Genomic DNA, 20,600 nt, shown 5'->3' with positions numbered 1-20,600 from the left:
AAATCCCAAAGACTTCCCAGATGCCACGATCCAAATGGGATTCATCATCTCCCATGCCCCAAACCTGCTCCTCCCCTGGGCTTCCCTGTCAGAGGGCTGGGAACTTTGCTCTCCTCCTCTCTCCCTCTTCTCTCGATAATCAGTTCCCAAATCCTGTGGGTGACGGTACCTCCACATGCACCTACAAGTCACCCTGCAAACACTGAACACCTACCCTGAGATGACCTCTCCTCTCTGCAAATGGCCTCACCTCATTTCTGGGCTTCTGGCTCCTGGCTGATGACTGTTATTCTGGTCTTGTTACCATTTCCTCATCCCAGCCATTCTCCACACTGAATCGGGTGGCCCTTCAGAAATTGGAATCCAAAGCAGCCACTGCTCTGGGAAGCTGCCTTCAGTGGCTCCCTACTGGCTGCCCCTCATGGCCCTCCCACTCTCAGATGCACCCTCACCTGCATCTCTCTCTTCCCGCTCTCACTCCTGGGCCCTGTGCTATGTCTTGTGGGTGATTTAACAATCACCATAAATTTAGTGGCTTAAAACATCACACATTTATAATCTTACAGTTCAGAAGGTCAAAAATCCAAAAATGAGTTTCCCTGGGCTAAAATCAAGGTGTCAGCAGGGGTGCTTTCCTTCTGGAGACTTGGGGAGACCATTTCCTGCCTTTCCCAGCTTCTAGAAGCTTCCTGCATTCCTTGGCTCATGGACCCCACATTATTCTGACCTCTGCTTCCATCAGCTCATCTCCTCTCTCTGACCCTCCTGGCCACCTCTTATGAGCACAGTGTGATGACCTCGAACCCACCCATATAACCCAAAATTATCTCCCCATCTCGACATCCCTCACTTAATCACACCTGCAAATTCCCCTCTGTCATGTAAGAAAGCATAATCACAGCTTATGAGGATTAGGATGTGGACATCTCTGGGGCGCATTATTCAGCCCACTGTAGCCCCCATGAGGTTTCCGGTTTGAGCTACTTGGAATTCTTTCATAATCTCTATATCGTACTTTTTCCTGGTTATTCATTGCCTCCTTTTAAATCACAAAATGTTTGCTGTGATTTAAATGTATGTCTGTGTGCATGACTCCCCTTCATCCCCCTTGACACCCTTCATTCTTATTGGCTTGAGTCCATGTCTTCCTCGATTGCTGAGATGATTGGGTGCCCATTCTCTGGGCTCCTGCAGCCCCGCTGAGTTCACCTCCTCCCAGAATTGAGGGACACTTAGCTCCCTCCATCTCTGCAGCCAGCAGTTGGCATGACACTTGGCACAGAGTAGGCCCTCAGTACATGTTTGTTGAATGAATCAATGTGTGAAAAAGTACCTTTGTGCTGCTTCTAGGTTTCAAAGACCAGTATGAGAGATGAGTTTAGATATCCTCAGATTGGTACCCATGTTTGGTGGGGGCCACAGGTGAGAATATTTCAGACTGAGCTTGTTCAAGAACATTCCAAATGAATGATTACCAAATAATAATAGAAGCAAGCTTACAAACAAAAGATCATAAAAACCAGAGGCAGGTGATTCATTCTGGCCTGGGGGTCTGGGAAGGCCTTGAAGGAAGTATGGGCTCTACTCTGCAGGACAGAGGACTGGAGAAGCTATTTCAAGTAGAGGGAGAGGGAGTAGTAGGAGGATAGGCACAGAGTCATGCAAGATAAAGAGGGAGAAGGGACATTCCTGGGTGATGATGTTAGCAATATGAGACAGGTCACCTCAGGTCATCCACTGAGGCCATTGGAAGTCAACAAATGTTTCTGTGTCTGTGTATTTTCAAGTCCAGAGATGACTCCAGTGGACAGCCAGGATGGAAAACTGCTGGTCAGGAGAAAGAGGCTCCAGGTTGGAATGCAGGGAAACACTTTCATTTAAGGAGCAGGTGGAGGAGAAGCCAGGTGAGGAGATGGAGAAATGATGAAGCGAAGGAGGCGGTATGCGCCTGTAGTCCCAACTACTCAAGAGGCTGAGATGGGAGGATCACTTGAGCTGGGAGGTCAAGGCTGCAGTGAGCTATGATCATGCCACTGCATTCCAGCCTGGGTGATAGAACAAGAACCTATCACAAAAAAAAAAAAAAAAAAAAAGGAAGCAGAAGCAGAGGAGAATCAGAAGAGAGAATGTGTTTATTTGGGAGGACACTATCTACAGTGCTAAAACCTGCAGAATGACCGAGGAGAGCAAAAGCCCGGGGTTATCATGATCTGACATTCAAGGCAGAGGACAGGATGTTCAGACCTCACAGGCAGTGAGCGGAGACTGAGTCGTGGGAGAGAGTCCATTGGTGGGGACAGAGAGAGGTCAGAATCCACTCCCATGTCTCCTCCCCACTCTACCACTTTGCTCTTCCTGGTGGACACCAGCAAGCAAATGCAGGTGACAGAAGCCTGGGAGAGGCCTGCTTCTGGAACCAGAGGGCCAGCAGACCACCTGCACCAGGACCTGTGTGAACTTGCAATTGCCTGGAGCAACTTTTAGGAAACATCAAAAACAACCTGAGAGAGCCGGTGTGGTAGCCCAGGCATGTTGTCCCCGGTCCTTGGGAGGCTGAGACAGGAGGATCCCTCGAACCCAGGAGTTCAATTCTAGCCTGGGCAACACAGCAAGACCCTGTCTCTGAAACAAACAAACAAACAGAAAATCCAAACCAAAAAACAAAGAAACCAAGCTGACAGAGACTGAGCTGTGGCTGTGAAGGCAGCTGAGGGGACGAGCTCCCAGGTAGATCAGATTCAGCTGAACTCCTGCTCCCTCGTCTGTTCCAGGCAGCCCTGGGCAATGGAAGGGGCTGTGGCTTCTCAGGCTGGTTCTCACAGTCACTAGCCTAGAGACCCCTTTGTAAATGGGGAATGACACCCATTCTGTTTCATTGGCTTTGTAAGCGATGAAGTGCCAGATAGCAAGGGGGACACTGGGATGCCCAGAGCCTTGAGTACAAGGCCTACAGAACCCACAAAGCCCACTCACTGGAATGACTAAGATAGGGTCCTTCCTACTTCATAATTGACTTCCTACCTCATAGATGAATTGGAATGAGTTAAAATGAAAAGGGTTTCTAGCCCATCTAAAGTAGAACTTCTTGAACTATCTGTGGGCAAGATTCAAACAATATTTTAAAACAATTTTAGTCCATTGTGGATGGATATTTTTGTAATGCAATATAAAGAAATAACTAGAAAGATGCAATAAAAAAACAGATTCCAACAAAATTACTCATCACATTTCCATCAATGTTTATATTCTCTCTTGATTTCTATACTCATCTTGCTGCAGACTGATGAGAAGCCCCACGTGTGAGCAAGCTTGGGTGTGAGTAGGGTTGATCTATCTTCTCACTGTTCAGTGTCAACCGGTTGCATGGATATCACCTGGGAACGGGCTAGGACTCTAGCCTCTTGGGCCTCATCCCATTTCTGCTGAACCAGAACCTGCTTTTTTGACAAGATACCCAACTGATTCGTGTGCATGTTAAAGTTTGTGGTGACACTCATGGCAGCTAGGACTCAGGAATGTTTTGCAGAATGAAGGAATTAACCAAAACCTCTACTCCCGAACCTCAATTTCCCGTGACATAAGAACCGGTAACATCGACCTTCTTTCTGATGAGCAGGACCAACTATGTAATTTGCAGAGCCCACTGCAAAAGGAAAAGGTGGGGCTCCTTTAAAAAAATCATTGAGGGTTTCTAAGGTGGTGCAACCAAGCTGGGTCCTTCCAATGTGGGGCCATATGTGACTGCACAGGTCCCACCCTAGGAAGCTGCTGAGGTTCGACCGAGTCATTCTGGACCCACTCATGCTAGCCAAGGTAAGTGATGAGAATTCTGCTGTTTCGGTCTATTACCGACCATTGTCATTAAAAAGCTCCGCCCCTTATCCTTTTTGAAGTTTTTTCTTAATATGCAAATAGAAATGGTTTCGAATGGCTGTTATTCCACTGTATAGAATTCTTTCAAAAATACAAACAGGTGTGTGTCTATTAAAACGTGACTAGAAGCTCTATTTAGGGAAAGATAACTTGTGCTCATTTATTTTATTGATAGTGTACAGATTGTGATATATTGCATTACAATACTGACTGCTAGATTTCTTAGAAAGGTTTACTTTAGATTTACTGTAGATTTTTTTCTTCACAATAAAAATAAACTCATGCCAGTGTTCAGTAACCAATAATATCAATTCATTCAAATTTAATGACAGTTTTATTAAACTAAGAATCTCATGTCATAGAGCATTCACAGTGCAGGAGGTCACAGTTATTGAAAAAATAAATAGGGGGATAAATATACTCATTATTTACAACTTTTCGACTCGATGATCCTGCTTTGCCCGTTAGAGAGAGAATGAACAAAGATGGTGGTGTTCAGCTCAGCGTGCCAGAACGATCCTGGGCGGACTCGAACAACGTGTGAACAGCCCCAGAAGTTCTTGGTTTTAGTTGTTTTTAAGGAGGTTCTTTCAGGACACAAGAGTCCTCTGATTCCATCTACCTGCTATTTGGTAGGTTCCCTCAGAAACCATGCCCAGCCTGCATCCCCATGGGCATTGTGGATCCGCCTGGCCTCTCCTGACTCGGCCCCTTCCTTAGCAACTCCTGCATCTACCCATGGGTCTGGCTGCATCTGGCTGACAGCCTTTTTCCTCTCTAGGTAATCAAAGCTCTCTTTGTGCTCAGACACCAGCAACTGGTGGCGGCTGCTGGGCAGGAGACACAGGCAGAGGCGCCCTGCCAGGGAGTGTGTATTCTGAAATGGAGACTCAGCCTCACAGACCAGCAACCCCCACTGTGGAGCTCCCCAAGAGTTGGCCACAGTGGCTCAGCCACAGTTCTGTCCGCAGGGTCTGAAGGTCCCCCAGGTCCAAGCCTCGTGCAGGAAGCTCAAGGAAGCAGACAGTGTGGTCATGGGGTCTGCAGCTTAGAGGGCAGGGATGAAAGGTGAGGGTGGAGATGCCCAGTGGCCAGAAAAAACTCACAAGAACAACTTATTTGGAAAAACAGAGCTGCCTTGTTTGCACTGCAGTCATTTCAGGAGGGGGAAAGTTCTCTCTTCTTCCATTGAAAGAGGACTGCGTGTCTGTCCTGAATGGACTTGAGAAATTCTGTGTAGAGAATTCTGGAGTGACCGCAAAGAAGGCTCTGTTGTTTGGGACATTCCCTTTAGGCACAAAGGCAGATCACACCAAACCACGCATCTAGAAACCAAAAGCTGCACATTCCCTCTCTTGATAGCTTAAAACATTTGTTTTCCATTGATGGAGTGATGAGGGTACTGACTCCTTGCAGGATTAAGAATTTTATTGGCCTGGTCCATGGACAAGTCCCAACCAACATATCGCATAAGAAGCAACTGCTTGGGCCAGGTGCAGTGGCTCACGCTTGTAATCCAGCACTTTGGGAGGTCAAGGCAGGAGGATCACTTGAGGCCAGGAGTTCAAGACCTACCTGGGCAACACAGCGAGATCCTGTCTCTAAAAAAACAAATGAAAACAAATTAGCTGGGTGTAGTGGCATGTGCCTATAGTCCTACCTACTTTTCAGGCCAAGGCAGGAGGATCACTTGAGCCTAGGAGTTTGAGGCTTTCGTGAGCTGTGATCGAGCCACTGCACTCCAGCCTGGGCAACAGAGTGAGACCCTGTCTCAAAAAGAAAAAAAAAAAGCAACTGTTTGAATTCTAGCAACAGTGGGAATAGGTGTGGCTTAAGCCGGCATTTGTCACTGGAGTTATAACTAAGGAACAGCCAGTTCTCAGACCTGTAAATCCAAGGGATAGAAAAGCCACACAGCCAAGGGCTTGACTTTCCCACAGGCACAGTGTGGATTTTCAGCTCTCAGAGATGCCGCCTGTGGCCCTCAAATCCTGGTACCAGGGTATCCCAGCAGCAGACATGTTCCTAGACTTGATGAAAGTATATTGTCAGCCTTGTTCAGAAGCGGGAGGAAGATTCACAACTTTGACAGCTGGACACTGACACCGTGAGACTGAATAAAGAGCCTTAGAAACATGCAGGGGAAAGACGAGCCGTGCCTCTGGCAGTGTGTGCTTGGGAATGTTTCAGGATTTAACAGAGACAATGGCACCTGGGAGCCATTTGTCATTGAAAAGTTAGGAGTTTTAAAACCCCCATCAAATAACCAAAGCCCTAAAACCTCTCAGCTGGCTTCCCTGGAAAGATAGCTCCACCCTGGTCACAGAATGGGAGGGAAGTGCCTCTTCTCTTGATTCTGGACGAGCACCCATTTCTTTGCATTGGGAGCACAGTGACAGGCTGGACATCCTCTCATTAGCTACCCAGCCTAAAGCTGAGCACAAAACTAGTGTCCCAATTTAGTTTTCTTTATCAACAAACAAACACAGCAACCTAAATCAAAATGCTTTTTTTTTGGCCAGTCGCGGTGGTTCACGCCTGTATTCTCAGCACTCTGGGAGGCCGAGACAGGTGGATCACTTGAGGTCAGGAGTTCGAAACCAGCCTGGCCAACATGGTGGAACTCCTTCTCTACTAAAAATCCAAAAATTAGCTGGGCGTGGCAGCGCATGCCTGTAGTCCCAGTTACTGGGGAAGCTGAGGTGGGAAAATCACTTGAACCCGGGAGGTGGAGGTTGCAACGAGCCAAGATGGCGCCACTGCACTCCAGCCTAGGCAACAGAGTGAGACTCTGTCTCAAAAAAAAAAAAAAAAAAAAAAAAAAAAAAGGCCTTTTTAGAACCTGTACCCTGTGGATATGCCCTTTGGGGAACAGCTCTTTGCAGCAAGGCGAAGGTTCCCCCTACACAAGCCAGGCTGGCAAAGGTTGTGGCTCAAAGTGAATAGCAGAATCTCGTGTTCTCCGTCCTATGGCACAGGCCTAGAGAAAGACCCCCTCACTCTTGTTCCCATATAACTGACACAGTGGGGAAGATCTTCCCGAAGGACAGGAAGGGCCCCTCTCCATGCTTTGAGAAGCCCCGAGGGAGGCTTCATGCTTGAAGGGCTCACAGGATGAGCTACAGAGACCAGGAAATCCTTTGGGTGCACACACACACAAAGAGAGAGCAAGGGCAGTGCTTCAGGCCCAGGGTTAGGTGGGGGTTGACGGACTTACTACCACCCAAGAGCTGCCCACAGAGCATTTTCAGAAATTTCTAGAAGTTTCTATGGGCACAGTGTGGCACCAAAGCTGCCGAGAGGAGGACCACCTCAGGTGCCCCAGGTACGCCTGCTAACTGCCCCCAGGGGAGGAGGGCTCCCTGGGAATCACGTCTGGAGCGCACTAGAGAGACCATAAATATGTAAAGCATGGCATTTGGGTACAATCTCCTGAGGATTTTCACTCTGACAGGTAAGTTCTTTGTTTATTTGAGCCACATGCATTTGCTGAGAGTGGATCACAGGGACAGCACAGCCACCTTTTTCTAGCCAGGAGGGAGCATGGCCCAGAAGGAAAGGAAAGACAGGAATGTGAGACAAAAGACCAACCCCTCCCCCAAGGACCCATTCACCCAGGGCAGAAAGGTCTCTGCTTCTCAACTGCTGAATCCCAGGGGGAAAGTTCCAAAGTGTGGCAACAGAACCTTTCCAGTTCCAGTTTCCTAAGCCCAACTCGCCTGTCTCCCATGGAGGGAAGGCACGGAAGGTAGCCTCAGCCGCTGGCACTGGGATTCATTCGCTCTTGCTTTTTCCCAGTGGGGGATGAACTCTGATCCTCTCCTGTCCCTCTCCTGTCCCTGTGTCCACCCCAGCTTTAAGGAGGGGGAGGGGCCCCAGGATTCAGAGAGGAGAAAGGATAGGCAGAAAGACGGGTATCCAGCAATGACACCACCCACACCCTTCCCGAAATCCTGGTCTGCTTGGGGAGTCAGGGTTCTCTGAGAGGTGAGCTACTGCTGATGCAATTAGGCTTGCAAATCTCCATTAACAGGGAAGAGCAAGTGGAAGAAACCTGGACCCTGGGCTGCCCAGGAACGGGCTTTGGTCAGGGTCTGCAGGACTGCCCTGGGGTGATACACACACCCTACCTGGTCAGGGAAGCTTGGTGCCTTATCAGCTGCTTGGGTCTGTTAAGGCAGGGGACTGACAGGGGCAAAAGCAAGAAACAGTCCTAACAGGTGAGGGGTAAGGAGCAGATGAAAATTCACAAGGGCAGGCTGGGCACGGTGGCTCACGCCTGTAATCCCAGCACTTTGGGAAACTGAGGCAGGTGGATGACCTGAGGTCAGGAGTTCGAGACCAGCCTGGCCAACATGGTGAAACCCTGTCTCTACTAAAAATACAAAAATTAGCTGGGTGTGGTGGCACACACCTGTAATCCCAGCTACAGCCTCGGGAGGCTGAGGCATGAGAATCACTTGAACCCAGGCGGCAGAGGTTGCAGGGAGCCAAGATGGTGCCACTGCACTCCAGCCTGGGTGACAGAGTGAGACGCTGTCTCAAAAAAAAAGAAAAAAAAGAAAAGAAAGAAAAGAAAAAAAGAAAATTCATAAGGGCAGCCAGTTCTGTGCACAAGGAGGAGACACAGGTGACAAGGAGAAGAGGCACAAGGGCCAGCAGACTGTGGGTAACAGGAAAGATGGGGTGGGTAAGGCGAGGACTCTGTCCTGCTCACGGTGCCCTTAATTACCAGTCTCTCATTGGAGCTGACCCAGAACCCTCCTCCAGGGCCAGGTTCTCAACATACTGGACACCTTACACTCTAACTACGCTTGACCTGGTGAGGCAAAATTCCAAACCAGAAGTCCACAGGCACAACCTGCTCCTGTCTCTATAGGCATTTTTCATCTGAGTACAATGGGTTTTTTTTTTCTTTTCTGCCCCCAATGAGAAGAGGGAAATTCATTTTTTTAAATTGCCTATTTCTGTAGCAGAGTAATTACCCCATGCTAATGAGCTTTGGGAATAAACTAAAGTAATCCTGCGTAGTGATGAAAGCGTAATTTAAAAATGAAGGCCTAATTAATCATGCAATTCTTTAAACTTGTGATGCAAAAATATTTAGTTAAAAAAGAGAATTTTCCACCTACAGTGTACATACAGTTTTCTAGATTTAATAAATGCATAGATCCTTTAAAGGAAGTTACATTGGCACATTAAAGTCAAAAGAAAATTAGCCAAGAGGAGCATATTACATATTAAAAACATTATTTCAGTTTCTAACTACAACTTTAGAGACTAAGAGTATCCATTTAGAATCTCAAATGGGTTCTGCCGAGGAAGAGGAGGGTAATTAGGATATACATGCTCTAAAAGCTACACAAGGCTTCAGAGAATTGAAAACCAGCAGGGACGCCATCAGGGGCCACGTGGCCTGTGCCTTGTCATAGCTAAAAATAATTTTTGGTCTTTTTTTCAAGAAAAAATAGAGGCATTGGATAGGGACAGATACTAGGAAATGACCTGAGGAACCCAGGAGTCAATGATATATTGATGAGATTTTGACTCAAACAGTAAGAACCAACCAGGAGGGTAAAGTCATACCCACATTCACTCCCCAAGTGTGGCCAACTTACAGAGGCTGGCCTGGGAGGGGTGATGGACTGGTGCTTGGCCTCTCTTCTGCTATAACTGGCCATTGAACTACAGACCCTTGACCTCTCCAAGACACTACTTTCTGTTAAGTGGGGAGAATAATCCCTACATACATCACAGGGCAGTTTGGAGAATCACAACAGAGACAGAAGCACTTTGGAACCCAGATGAGCCTGTAAGATGGGAGGAACCAGGAGAACTAAGCTATTAAGGGGACAGAGTGGTCCCGAGGGCTCTGGAATCCCTGCAGCTAAAGTTGATACTGCTGAATCTACAGGGTCCCTGCCTTCTCACTTGGCTGATTTCTTAGGAAAATCACCCTTGTCCTCAAGTTGAAGACCATGAAACCAATTTCTAGGTTAAAAAAAACAAAAAGAGAAGCCTGAACTTGGTGGAGCTACGATACTAATACTGATGTGAATCCCCAATAGAAGACTGGTGGTGGGGGTGAGGTCCTGTCGCAGGCTCATGCAACAGGGAACTTCAGGGACACAAGCACAAACACTTCCTCCTTTTGAAACTCGGAGGCCCTAAAGAGCACAGTCAGAAATTCCAACCAGGTCACGATCTTTGAGTCTCAGGAAGGGATTAGCTACTGGATTTAAACTCATCACCAAGTGTAAAGCGATGTCTGGTGAATCACAAAAAAATGTTCTTTCCTCTTACATCACCATGGGTAGTTCCCACACATTCATCCGTGCAAAATATCTCAATATTCAAAGTGCATCAAATCGGATAGACTTTTGCAATAGAAATATTAAAAAAATAAAAAACCTCTCTATAAAATTAATTGTGCTTTCTTTTTTAGAAACCATAAACCATAAATGGTTTGTATTCATAAATCTTTTAAATATATATTTGAGAGCTATGAAGTGGTCGAAAATTATTTTATATTTTTCTATCTAGTTTTGAGTCAGCCTCCCATTCTTGGCCTTTCACGTACAGTAAACTACGTGGTTCCAGAAGCTTAGCTCTAAATATTCTAAATTCTGATTTTCACACTTGCCTTCAGCTAACCAGAAAGCAATTTGTTGTTTTTCAGGCAATCTCTCTTGCATAATTAACCAGCACTTCTGACACACTCAGTCCAGTTCAGCAGGCTATGAAATTTGTTGGGCATATAAACAACTGGACCTTTCAACAGGGTGGTTTTGAAACTACAGCATTAACAAATAAATGACAAACCCACAAGGACAGTGCATTGTGTCACATAGAAGATCTGGAAAGTACAGCTGTAAACTATAATCTCCAGTCTCTGAGTTAGCACCTTTCCACATTAGTCTCTTACCTTTTTCCCTATTTCAAACCAAACACCTCAGTGCCAATACAAGATGGTGCACAGAGGATTTGTGTCTCTACGATCATTACCTTTTTGGTGTGTATCATGATCCTTTCATATGGAATGATAGTTTTCAAGTATGATGAACCTATATGATGTTTCATTGTTTAATATTTCATTGCTTATTCTCTGAATGCATCAATAAAAGTGAGAAGAATATTCACTCAGTTTTCTCTCTTCTGCAGAAAAAAAAGTTATTTTCATTCCTCCAGTTTTTCCAGGAAAAGGGGTAGAATGTCTGCCATCATGGGCCCTAAACCCCAACAGGTTGAGGTCTTGCCCCTTCCAAACTGTGGGTGCTTCCAGCAAAAGTTGGAGGCTCCCAGGAGCACATGCTGCCTAAGGAACCGCCTCTGGGCCAGAGGTGACACTTGAGAACAACATTCCTATTTTGCACCTGCCCTATGTGATCTCGTGCTCACAAATGACCTCATTTCCGAGGCTGCCTGCAGAACAGAAAGACAAACTGCATGCAGAAGTCCTTCTGACTAAAGTGTGCAGGAGAGATGAGATGCTCAACACATCTCTGTGGTTGGCAGCTAGGGATCTTCGAAGCTGCTCAGATAATGGCCCCTGAATCCAGCCTTGCAGGGGTGGAACTCCAAGGAGGAGGAGGACGCCCAGCAGTCTGGCCTGTGACCAGACAAAGACCACGATGGCTCTTCCTTCCAGTGTGTGAAAGAACGGACAGTGGCTGCCTATGCAGGAGAGACCTGTGGTGGGGGAAGGAGGGGAGAGGAGGACGCCAGTGTCACAGGGTGTCCAGATCAGCTCCCAGGGGCCGCGACTCAGCGCTAATCGTCTTCCCGGCACATCGGCAAGTTGACGAAGGTAAAGACGTTAAACTCTATCATTATGGAGAAGCACAAGAAGATGGCGTAGAGAACCAGCACGTAGACGCCCAGCTTCCGGTCCAGTTGCCACTTGTTTAGGTGGATGCCAAGGACCTGGGAGGACAGAGTGCAGGAACTGGGCTTGCAGGGCAAAGAAATACAAAAGGCATTTCTACTGGAAAGCGATACCTAAATGAAGAAGCCTAGAACATTCTGCAGAATGTGGGCAAGCGTAGGGGGGTGCTGCAGGATGATCCTCAGTTTGACCAGAATAAACCCTAGAAGGCTTAGACTTGCCCCATGAAAGGGCGAGTCTCTGGCCCGGCTGCATTGACTCAGGGACACACAATAGCCACCCTCATGGGAGCAGCCCTCCCCAGGCAGGCACGTCACTTCCTCCCAGCTGGTCATAGGCATGTGGTCCTCATTGCCCAAGCCTTCTCTAGAGACAAACGGGGGCTTTAGCTGGATGACCCCTGTGCTTCAGAGCATGGCACCATGATCTTTTCCCTTGTCTTCTTAGCACAATTTCCAAGGCTCCTATGGACCCCTGGCTGGGCAAATGTCTGCTTGAGCCATCTTTCTCTTTGCATGTGCGTGTGTGTGTGTGTGTGTGTGTGTGTGTGTGTGTGTGTGTGTGTGTTTGGGGTAGAGGGTTAAAGCAGAGAATTATCTTACATTTCTCCTTGACCCTTCTACCCTTCCTTCCACTGCCTTCCTCCTTGTCCCTCAATCAAGGCTTCCTGGGGCTGGATCCCAGGACCTCGCTGGAGCATTGCATGTAAAAAGTCATGAGTTCCCTAAGGACAGACCAACCTGAGTTCAAATCCTAGCTTTGCCATTGCCCAATTCTGTGACCTTGGGAAAGTTAACCCCTGAGCCCCGATTTCTTTTGCAATGGGAATAACAGCATCTCCCTCACTGGGTGGTTGTAAGGATACAATAAAGTGATGCTGAAGTCAAGTGCTCAGCACAGACCTGGGCACATGGGGTAGGGAGGCCTCGATCATTCTGACGTGCTATCCTGAGGGATGTCATGTCTCCCATTTGTCAGCTCAGATGTGCAGGGGAGGATCTCTCTCCTGCTGGCACTAGAGAGGGACTGGACCAGGCAGCAAGAAAGGAAATGGAATTCGCTTCCTCTGGGGACTTCTTATGTACTCAGGAAAAGCATAGAAAGGGTGCCGATGTTCTTGGCAAAGACTGGACTTGGTGTGTCTATGAATGTCTACATTTTCTTGCCTTTATCCTTCATTACCAAGGGAAGTGACAGAGGTGTTCAAAGTCACATAAGTGACGAGGCGGAATCAGATGAAATCAAGTATGCACGAGGCATCTGTTTTGGAATTTTAAAGACTCACAGTGAGAGCGACAGAGCCCAGCAACAGGACCACGGAATAGACCAGCCCCCGGCTGTTGATCTTCACCTGGAAAATCAAAAACACGTGTCCTGAGTCTCTTGACTGCTCAGAGCCAATCCATCCTGAAATCCCAGCGGGCCTGGGCTTTCATTGCCTGGGTCAATGCATTCCCTCGTCAGGAAAACACAGATGTTTACAGGTGACCACATGGTCATGAGGGTCAGGGAAATATGGAATCAAGTCACAACCCTGCTCATCTGAGGCGACAGCTTGGGATGGGGACAGGCACGCCAGTGGGCTGAGATGAGGAGTGGAAGTTCAGACATCCCTAAGGTGCTCTAGAAGCTGCCATGGAAAATGGGTGTCTGAGTGCCAAGGAGAAGAGGAGGTCGTCTCCCAGAGCCTCTCGCTGGAACTGGGCCAACATCACTATCCTTCTGGGTAAAATACATCAATTCAAGGTGAGAAGAACTTACTGTTGATCCATAATTAACAACCATGGTCTGCAGGCCCCATGGTACGCCAAGTCCTACCAGGATGTCGAACACGTTGCTTCCTATGGTGTTGGAGACTGCCATGTCCCCAAGGCCTGCAGGGGACAACAACACATTTATTTTATAAGAGCAGGTCACCAGAAGCCTGTATTCTTTCTCCTAACTATTCTATCAGTGCCATTCCTTGGAAAGGAATTCCTTCTGCAAGGATCTTACATTTCTAAACTTTTTTGTAAGGCCTAAGATCCATGACCTTCCTCAAGCCTAAAGGGGACAATTACGGGTTGACTGTAACCCTCCAAATTCATATGTTGAAGTTCTAACCCTCAGTACCTAAGAATGTGGCTTTATTTGGAGATCGGGTCTTTATAGAGGTAACAGGTTAAAATGAGGTCGTTAGGGTCTTAATCCAATATGACTGGTGTCCTTATAAAAAGGAGAAATTTGGACTCACAGGGAAAACCTGGGCAAAGATGAAGACAGCCAAAGACAGAGAGGCAAGAGGGGCCTGGAACAGATTCTCCTTCAGGCTTCTGGCCTCCGGAACCGCAAGACAATACATTTCCTTTGTTTACGGCACCCGGTTTGTGGGAACGACAGCCTAGCAGATGCATGCGGGGCCCTGCATGATCTCTCCTGCCGGGCTCATCAGCTGATGTTCTCTGAGGACTCCCGGCTGCTGTGGCTCACTTCATGCTCCCAGCTACCCTGGGCTGGAGGTCGGAGTGGGGCATCACCTCACGTGACAGAAGATGAAACAGGCTTGGGATGTGCCCAAGGTCACCTGGTCCAGCATCCTTTTTACCAAGCCTTGAAACATATTTGAGACCCAGGCAACAGCACCCATGACCCAGGCTGGGATCATAGGACATCGGATTTTATGCCCTGGTAGTTTCTGAAGGGTGAGCTGTCTTTCCCCAACAAGGCTAGAAGCACATCAGAGGCAGGGGCTCATGTCCTCATCCTTCCCCTTCCTGTCCAGCTGTCCAGTATCCAGCTAGCCACACAATCAGGAAGTTAGTAACTAGAGAGGCATATAATTAAGAAAGCAAACTTTTATAAGTAAGATTCATACTGGCTGGAATCTGCCCTAACCCGGCCAAAAGCCATACTTCCACACCACTGTCCTAACGTGGCACACATACACATGTTTTTGGAATGAACAAACCTGAAACACAAATGCCTAGAAACACAACATTGCTTTGGTAGCTGGGACGTATGGCAGCCAACTCAGATCGGCACCCACACAGGCAGCCCATCTCTGTTCGACCGCCAGCCCACCTATGTTGCATAGCTAGGTCACCTCTTCCTCCACTGCTTGTTGCTGTCATCTGTTGACCCCTTACAATCCTCCTCCCAGCCTGCCCCAGGCACTGTTTTGAGTGACTTCAAAATCTCGGCAGCTTAGTCCTGTTAGGGGTGGCGTCTCTGGTCTCTCAGTATCTGGTAAGATGCAGGAACGTGCAGCAACTGTTGTGGCCCAGTTAGTTGCACCTGGTGAAGAGGCAGGCGCTCCAGCAGGTCAGGAGGGTAGAAAGGTACCTGAGTTTGCAGAGGAGGGGATGAGTGGGTCTAAGATTTGGTGGACTTCCCGCTCTGCACAAACGGGGCTGCCAGCAGCTGTGTGAGCCTTTGAGGACTTCTAGGGCAGTGTGACTCAAACTTTAGGGAGCACAGGAATCACCTGGAGGTCTTGGGAAAATGCAGATTCTCATTCGGTGGATCTGGAGCAGGGTTTGGGAGTCTGCGTTCCTCATAAACTCCCAGGTCAGGCTGATGCTCTGGGCTAGGACCACGCTTTGTGCTGGGGGCCTGGAGGGAGGCCAGGATATGGTGCCTGTGGTTAGAGCACACGCTGCATGGTCTCCTGGTTTGTGCAGAAGGCTCTGAACAGGGCTTCCTGGATCTTTTGTCATCAGGAAGCTATTTTTTTTTCTTTTTGAGACGGAATCTCCCTCTGTCACCTAGGCTGGAATGCAGTGGTTCACTGCAACATCCACCTCCTGGGTTAAAGCGATTCTCCTGCCTCAGCCTTCCGAGTAGCTGGGATTACAGGCATGCACCACCACGCCTGGCTAATTTCTTTTATTTTCGGTAGGGGCAGGGTTTCACCATGTTGGCCAGGCTGGTCTCGAACTCCTGACCTCAGGTGATCCGTCCACCTGGGCCTCCCAAAGTGCTGGGATTATAGGCATGAGCCACTGCGCCCAGCCAGGAAGCTATTTTTAACCATGTTTGTTGGAGTCCCTGTCAATCATATCAATGTTACCCTGAGGACAATTACACACCCCCACTCCTGGCCTCACCCTTCCTCCTCCCAGCCCAGCGTAGCTGGGACCATAAAGTGAGGCGCAGCGGCTGGGAGTCCTCAGAGAAGTACAGAAGTTTCTGTACTTCTACATTTCACTGTAGCCACTCTGAAATGATGTGCTGCTTCAGAGACCCATCTGTCCCTTGGTCCTAAAAGAGACCCTTTGTTGACCTTATTGGGACACTCCCCATTCCTGCAAGCCCTTAAACTTCCAGGATCCTGACATCCCTCCCTAGCCTGAACTCCAGGGCCAGTTGTTTAAACTGCACATTCCCTTGTCCCTTGACCTTCCACTGTGTCCACCCAGCCGACTCTGGCTAGGGATGAACTTGTCATCTGTGCACTGCTGGAGCTGGCATGACTGAATCTCACCAAGTTCATGTCGCTGAATGTTGGCTGGGCCCCTGGTGCTCACCAACTTTCCTTGTACTCATTGTACTCGGCTGAGTACCCCATCCCCGTTCATGTCCATCTGGAACCTGTGAATGTGACTTTATTTGGAAATAGGGTCTTTGAGGATATACTCAAGGTAAGGTCATACTGAATTAGGGTGGGTTCTAACTAGGGTGGGTTCTAATCTGATGACTGGTATCCTTATAAGAAGGAGGAAGTCTGCCGGGTGCAGTGGCTCATGCCTGTAATCCCAGCACTTTGGGAGGCTAAGACAGGTGGATCATTTGAGACCAGCCTGGCCAACATGGTGAAACCTTGTCTTTATTAAAAATACAAAACGTAGCTGGGTGTGGTGGCGATTGCCTGTAGTCCTGGCTACTCAAGAGGGTGAGGCAGGAGAACTGCTTGAACCCAGGAGGCAGAGGCTGCAGTGAGCCAAGATCATGCTACTGTACTCCAGCCTGGGTGACAGAGTGAGACTCCATCACCAAAAAAAAAAAAAAAAAAAAAAAAAAAGAGGAAGAAGGAGGAGGAGGAGGAGGAAAGGAAGGAGGGAAGGAGGGAAGGAAGGAAGGAAGGAAGGAAGGAAGGAAGGAAGGAAGGAAGGAAGGAAGGAAGGAAGGAGAAGGAGGAAAAAGAGGAGGATGAAGAGGAGGAGGAGGGGGAGGAGGAGGAGGAGAAGGAAGTCAACACAGACATACCAAGGGAAGAATGCAGTATGAAGGCAGAGGCAGAGATTAGAGTGATGCAGCTACAAGCCAGGGAGACCCAAGGATTGCGTGACCACTGGAAGCTAGGAAGGGGCAAGGAAGGGTCCTCTCCTAGAGCCTTCAAGGAACCATGGCCCTGCTGACACCTGGCTTTCAGACTTCTAGCTGCCAGAGCTGTGAGACAATGAACTTCTGTCATTTTAAGGCACCCTGTTGTGGCACTTTCTTATGACTCCCTAGGGAACTAACACGCTCACATCAAAGGTCACTCAGTTAAATTCCATTCCTCCCTCAGCTGCTGTCCCTAACTGTCCCCATTCTCTGTAAGGGCCCTGCCTACCAGAAAACATACTCCCACTCTTCCTTTCCCCTCATCTCGTGGTTTCTCAGGCACAACTCACTAACCAACCAATCAACCCTTCATCTTGGAGGAATAAAATGTCCTGTCCCTCAAAGCCAACCATTCTCTTTGGGCACTGTTCTTTTCTCCCGTCTCCTGTGAGATTTTACGCCATTATTCACCCATCCCCATCCCTATACTTTCAAACTCTGCGCTGCGAGGAAGACCTGCGGATGTCCATGCTGGGATGCTACCTTGCTAGCAGAAAAGGGGAAGTCAGTAAAACCTGCTCTTGTTACAGCTCTTTTGTTCCACCATCAAAGCTCATACACTCATTCCTTGTGTTGCGCAGCCCATGCCACGTAGTAAGCCCAAAACAAAAACCACCAAACCAACCAAAATATTACACATATTCTAGAGGTCAGAAGAAGAATGGGGAAGTTGGATGTATAGGATGCCCATGCTTTGCCTTTCTTGGACCAGAATGTTTCTTGTTATTAGCTCATTTGCTGTATAAAGTTTGGACTTGGCCTCTGTTCAATCTCACATTGACTGCTGACCTCAGAACATTTTTGTTTTTAAACAACCACTCTAGCAAAAGCTTCTAGATAGAGGTCTGGAGTTCATCTTGGTAGCATTCTCTCCGAGGATGGAATCTAATAAATGATGCTTTCTAGATGTCACAGTTTTTCTCCATAGTAGGACTTGACAACTGCCAGTCATAAGAGCCACAACTTGGTCAACTATAAGTCAGGCAGGGATGAGGATGCAGCGGCCTGCACTGCATGACTGTGAGGGCTGGGGCATAATCCATACCTTGTCTTGCGACAATTAAGCTGGCCATGCAGTCTGGAACACTTGTCCCTGCTGCCAGGAAAGTAATGCCCATGATGACATCCGGGATCCCAAGTGTGTATCCGATAATAGTCACCTGCAGAATGGGGGTTGGAGACATGAACTCTCAAACAACAGTGTGTGGACTAAAGAAATATTCCAAGTATTAGAGACACTGTAAGCGTAGGAAATGGTGATTTTGGAATTACTGGGACTGCCTCTTTTAAAAACAAAACAAAACAAAACAACACTGAACTACGAGGCTAAGAAGCCAAAAGACAGAAGGATGGAAGGAAGGAAGGTCTTGAGTGTGCACATACCATCCAGAGTGCTCAGGACCAGGGATGCCACATGAACCCTGCTTTACCCTGGACTCCATGCCCAGGCCCTCTGAGCCCTCTGACACTCAGGCTTCAGACAGGGAAACAGATTCAAGTCCAGGGCCTTGGGGGCTGGTTTTGGCTCTGCCCTATCTGCATGACTTTACAGAAGTCATTTCTTCTCTTTGGTCCTCAGTTTCTCCAACTGCACGAGTGTTCTGGGGAAATGGACAATCCATTTCCAAGGCCTCTCCCTTTTGATACTGATATTCAAGAATCATTCTTCCAAAGCCTTGGGGGTGAGAGATGTATTAATAAAAGGTGGGGGTGTAGGGGATGGACAGGTGGGCCTTCACTGCTTGCTGGAGCCTCGCCAGGACATAGTAAAAGTAAGCGCAGGGTGCTCAGGCGGGTACGCCTTGCATAGGCAGAGATCAAGGCTACAATGGGCACTGCCTTCTTTACAGACTTTTACTGTCAAGGCCATTCTATTCCCCCAAACTGAGACTATCTGAAGTTCAAACCCATAGGTAAGAGTGCCCCAGTAAAGTGGTTCCTGTGACCCCAGGACCCTGGTTTAAGAAACATGGGTGGGGTTTATACATCAAGGTGGTGTCCTGTCTCATTGATAATTAGCAGAACTGATTTAATCACATGGTTATTTTCTATAACTAGAGAAGAAATTCACATATTCATTAATTTGATCTTCCTGAGTCTCACACCCACCCAAATGTCATGAAATGCTTTTTTTTTTTCCACTTGTAATGTTGTTTTGGGAATACACTTCAGTAAGAGAAATCACTGGATCCTTTCTTTAAAATCTGAAGATGAACTGGCCTTTAATGTTATTCAGAAAATTTAAAAATTGCAAATCCAACTCACTTCAGGCACAGTTTTCATTCTCTGATTGTCATCTTTTTCTAGGGAGGTATTTTTTGTTTTGTTTTGTTTTGTTTTTGACAGGATCTTGCTCTGCTCCATAGCTCAGGCTGGAGCGCAGTGGATTGACCACAGCTCACTGTGGCCTCAGCCTCTCAGGTTTAAGCAATCCTCCCCATCTCAGCCTCCTGACTAGCTGCAACTACAGGTGCATGCCACCACGCCTGGCTAATTTTTTTTTTTTTTTTTTTTTTTTTGAGACGGAGTCTCGCTCTGTCACCCAGGCTGGAGTGCAGTGGCCGGATCTCAGCTCACTGCAAGCTCCACCTCCCGGGTTTACGCCATTCTCCTGCCTCAGCCTCCTGAGTAGCTGGGACTACAGGCGCCTGTCACCTCGCCCGGCTAGTTTTTTGTATTTTTTTAGTAAAGACGGGGTTTCACCGTGTTCACCAGGATGGTCTCGATCTCCTGACCTCGTGATCCACCCGTCTCAGCCTTCCAAAGTGCTGGGATTACAGGCTTGAGCCACCGCGCCCGGCCTAATTTTTAAATTTTTTGCAGACACAGGGTCTCGCTATGTTGCCCAGGTTGGTCTCGAACTCCTGGGCTCAAGTGATCCTCCTGCCTTGGCCTCCCAAAGTGCTGGGATTACAGGTGTGTAAGCCACCACACCCAGCCTCTAGGGAGTTTAGATAGTAACTAATTCCAACTCTTCTTCCTCATCTCCCATATGGAGTGGGTTATGGAGACTTTAATCTTCATCATGGAAGCATGGAAACAGCATTGCTGCATCTCATGGTGAAAATGGCTAATATTTACTGTTATGAGCAATCAGCCATGCTGCAAACTCAAATCACAATACCTGAACAAGATGAAGTAAGATTAGGTTGAAATTGGGTATAGTGTACGCAACACTAATTCAACACAAGAAAGGCACTATAAGAAATCGCACTGCTTAGTGGCCAAACTGTGTATTATTCAGTGATGCTCATGATCATCCAACTGTTACCTAATTGGCTGTTGGTTTCAATAAGTGGCTAACTACTGGATGCTTCCGACACGGTCTAACCAAACTGTTCTGGGCTGGGAGTAGTATATGAAAGGGAGTGGTCAGGAGGGACATGAATGAGGTCCTGAGGGACTTGAATATTCAAGTGTTCCCATGTCCCGCACTCAGCTGAACCAAGGCCAAGGTGTTCCAAGTGTGTGTGTCTGGGGCTGGGGCAGATGCTGGGGTCCTGAAGGCTTGGAGATGTTCTGCCCCTCCTGAGTTACA

The 20,600-nt window shown here is 47.8% G+C and overlaps 1 protein-coding gene across 1 annotated transcript in view; it reads right to left on the bottom strand.

The window, feature by feature from the left end:
- Nucleotides 1-10,426: 10,426 nt before the first annotated feature.
- The window catches only part of SLC24A4 (solute carrier family 24 member 4), a 171,278-nt gene continuing 161,104 nt past the window's right edge, over nt 10,427-20,600 (bottom strand). Inside the window, exons 13-16 of the mRNA XM_030931774.1 lie at nt 18,108-18,222; nt 13,520-13,632; nt 13,044-13,109; nt 10,427-11,796 (exon numbers count right to left, since the gene is read on the bottom strand). Coding sequence (XP_030787634.1) covers nt 11,644-11,796; nt 13,044-13,109; nt 13,520-13,632; nt 18,108-18,222 — 447 coding nt within the window. The 3' untranslated portion in view covers nt 10,427-11,643. The remainder of the gene's footprint in view (nt 11,797-13,043; nt 13,110-13,519; nt 13,633-18,107; nt 18,223-20,600) is intronic.

The sequence above is a fragment of the Rhinopithecus roxellana genome, chromosome 5 (assembly GCF_007565055.1).
Source record: "Rhinopithecus roxellana isolate Shanxi Qingling chromosome 5, ASM756505v1, whole genome shotgun sequence".
NCBI classification, from domain to species: domain Eukaryota; kingdom Metazoa; phylum Chordata; class Mammalia; order Primates; family Cercopithecidae; genus Rhinopithecus; species Rhinopithecus roxellana.
Note: the sequence above shows the minus strand (reverse complement) of the source record. Positions and strands in the feature narration are given on the sequence as shown.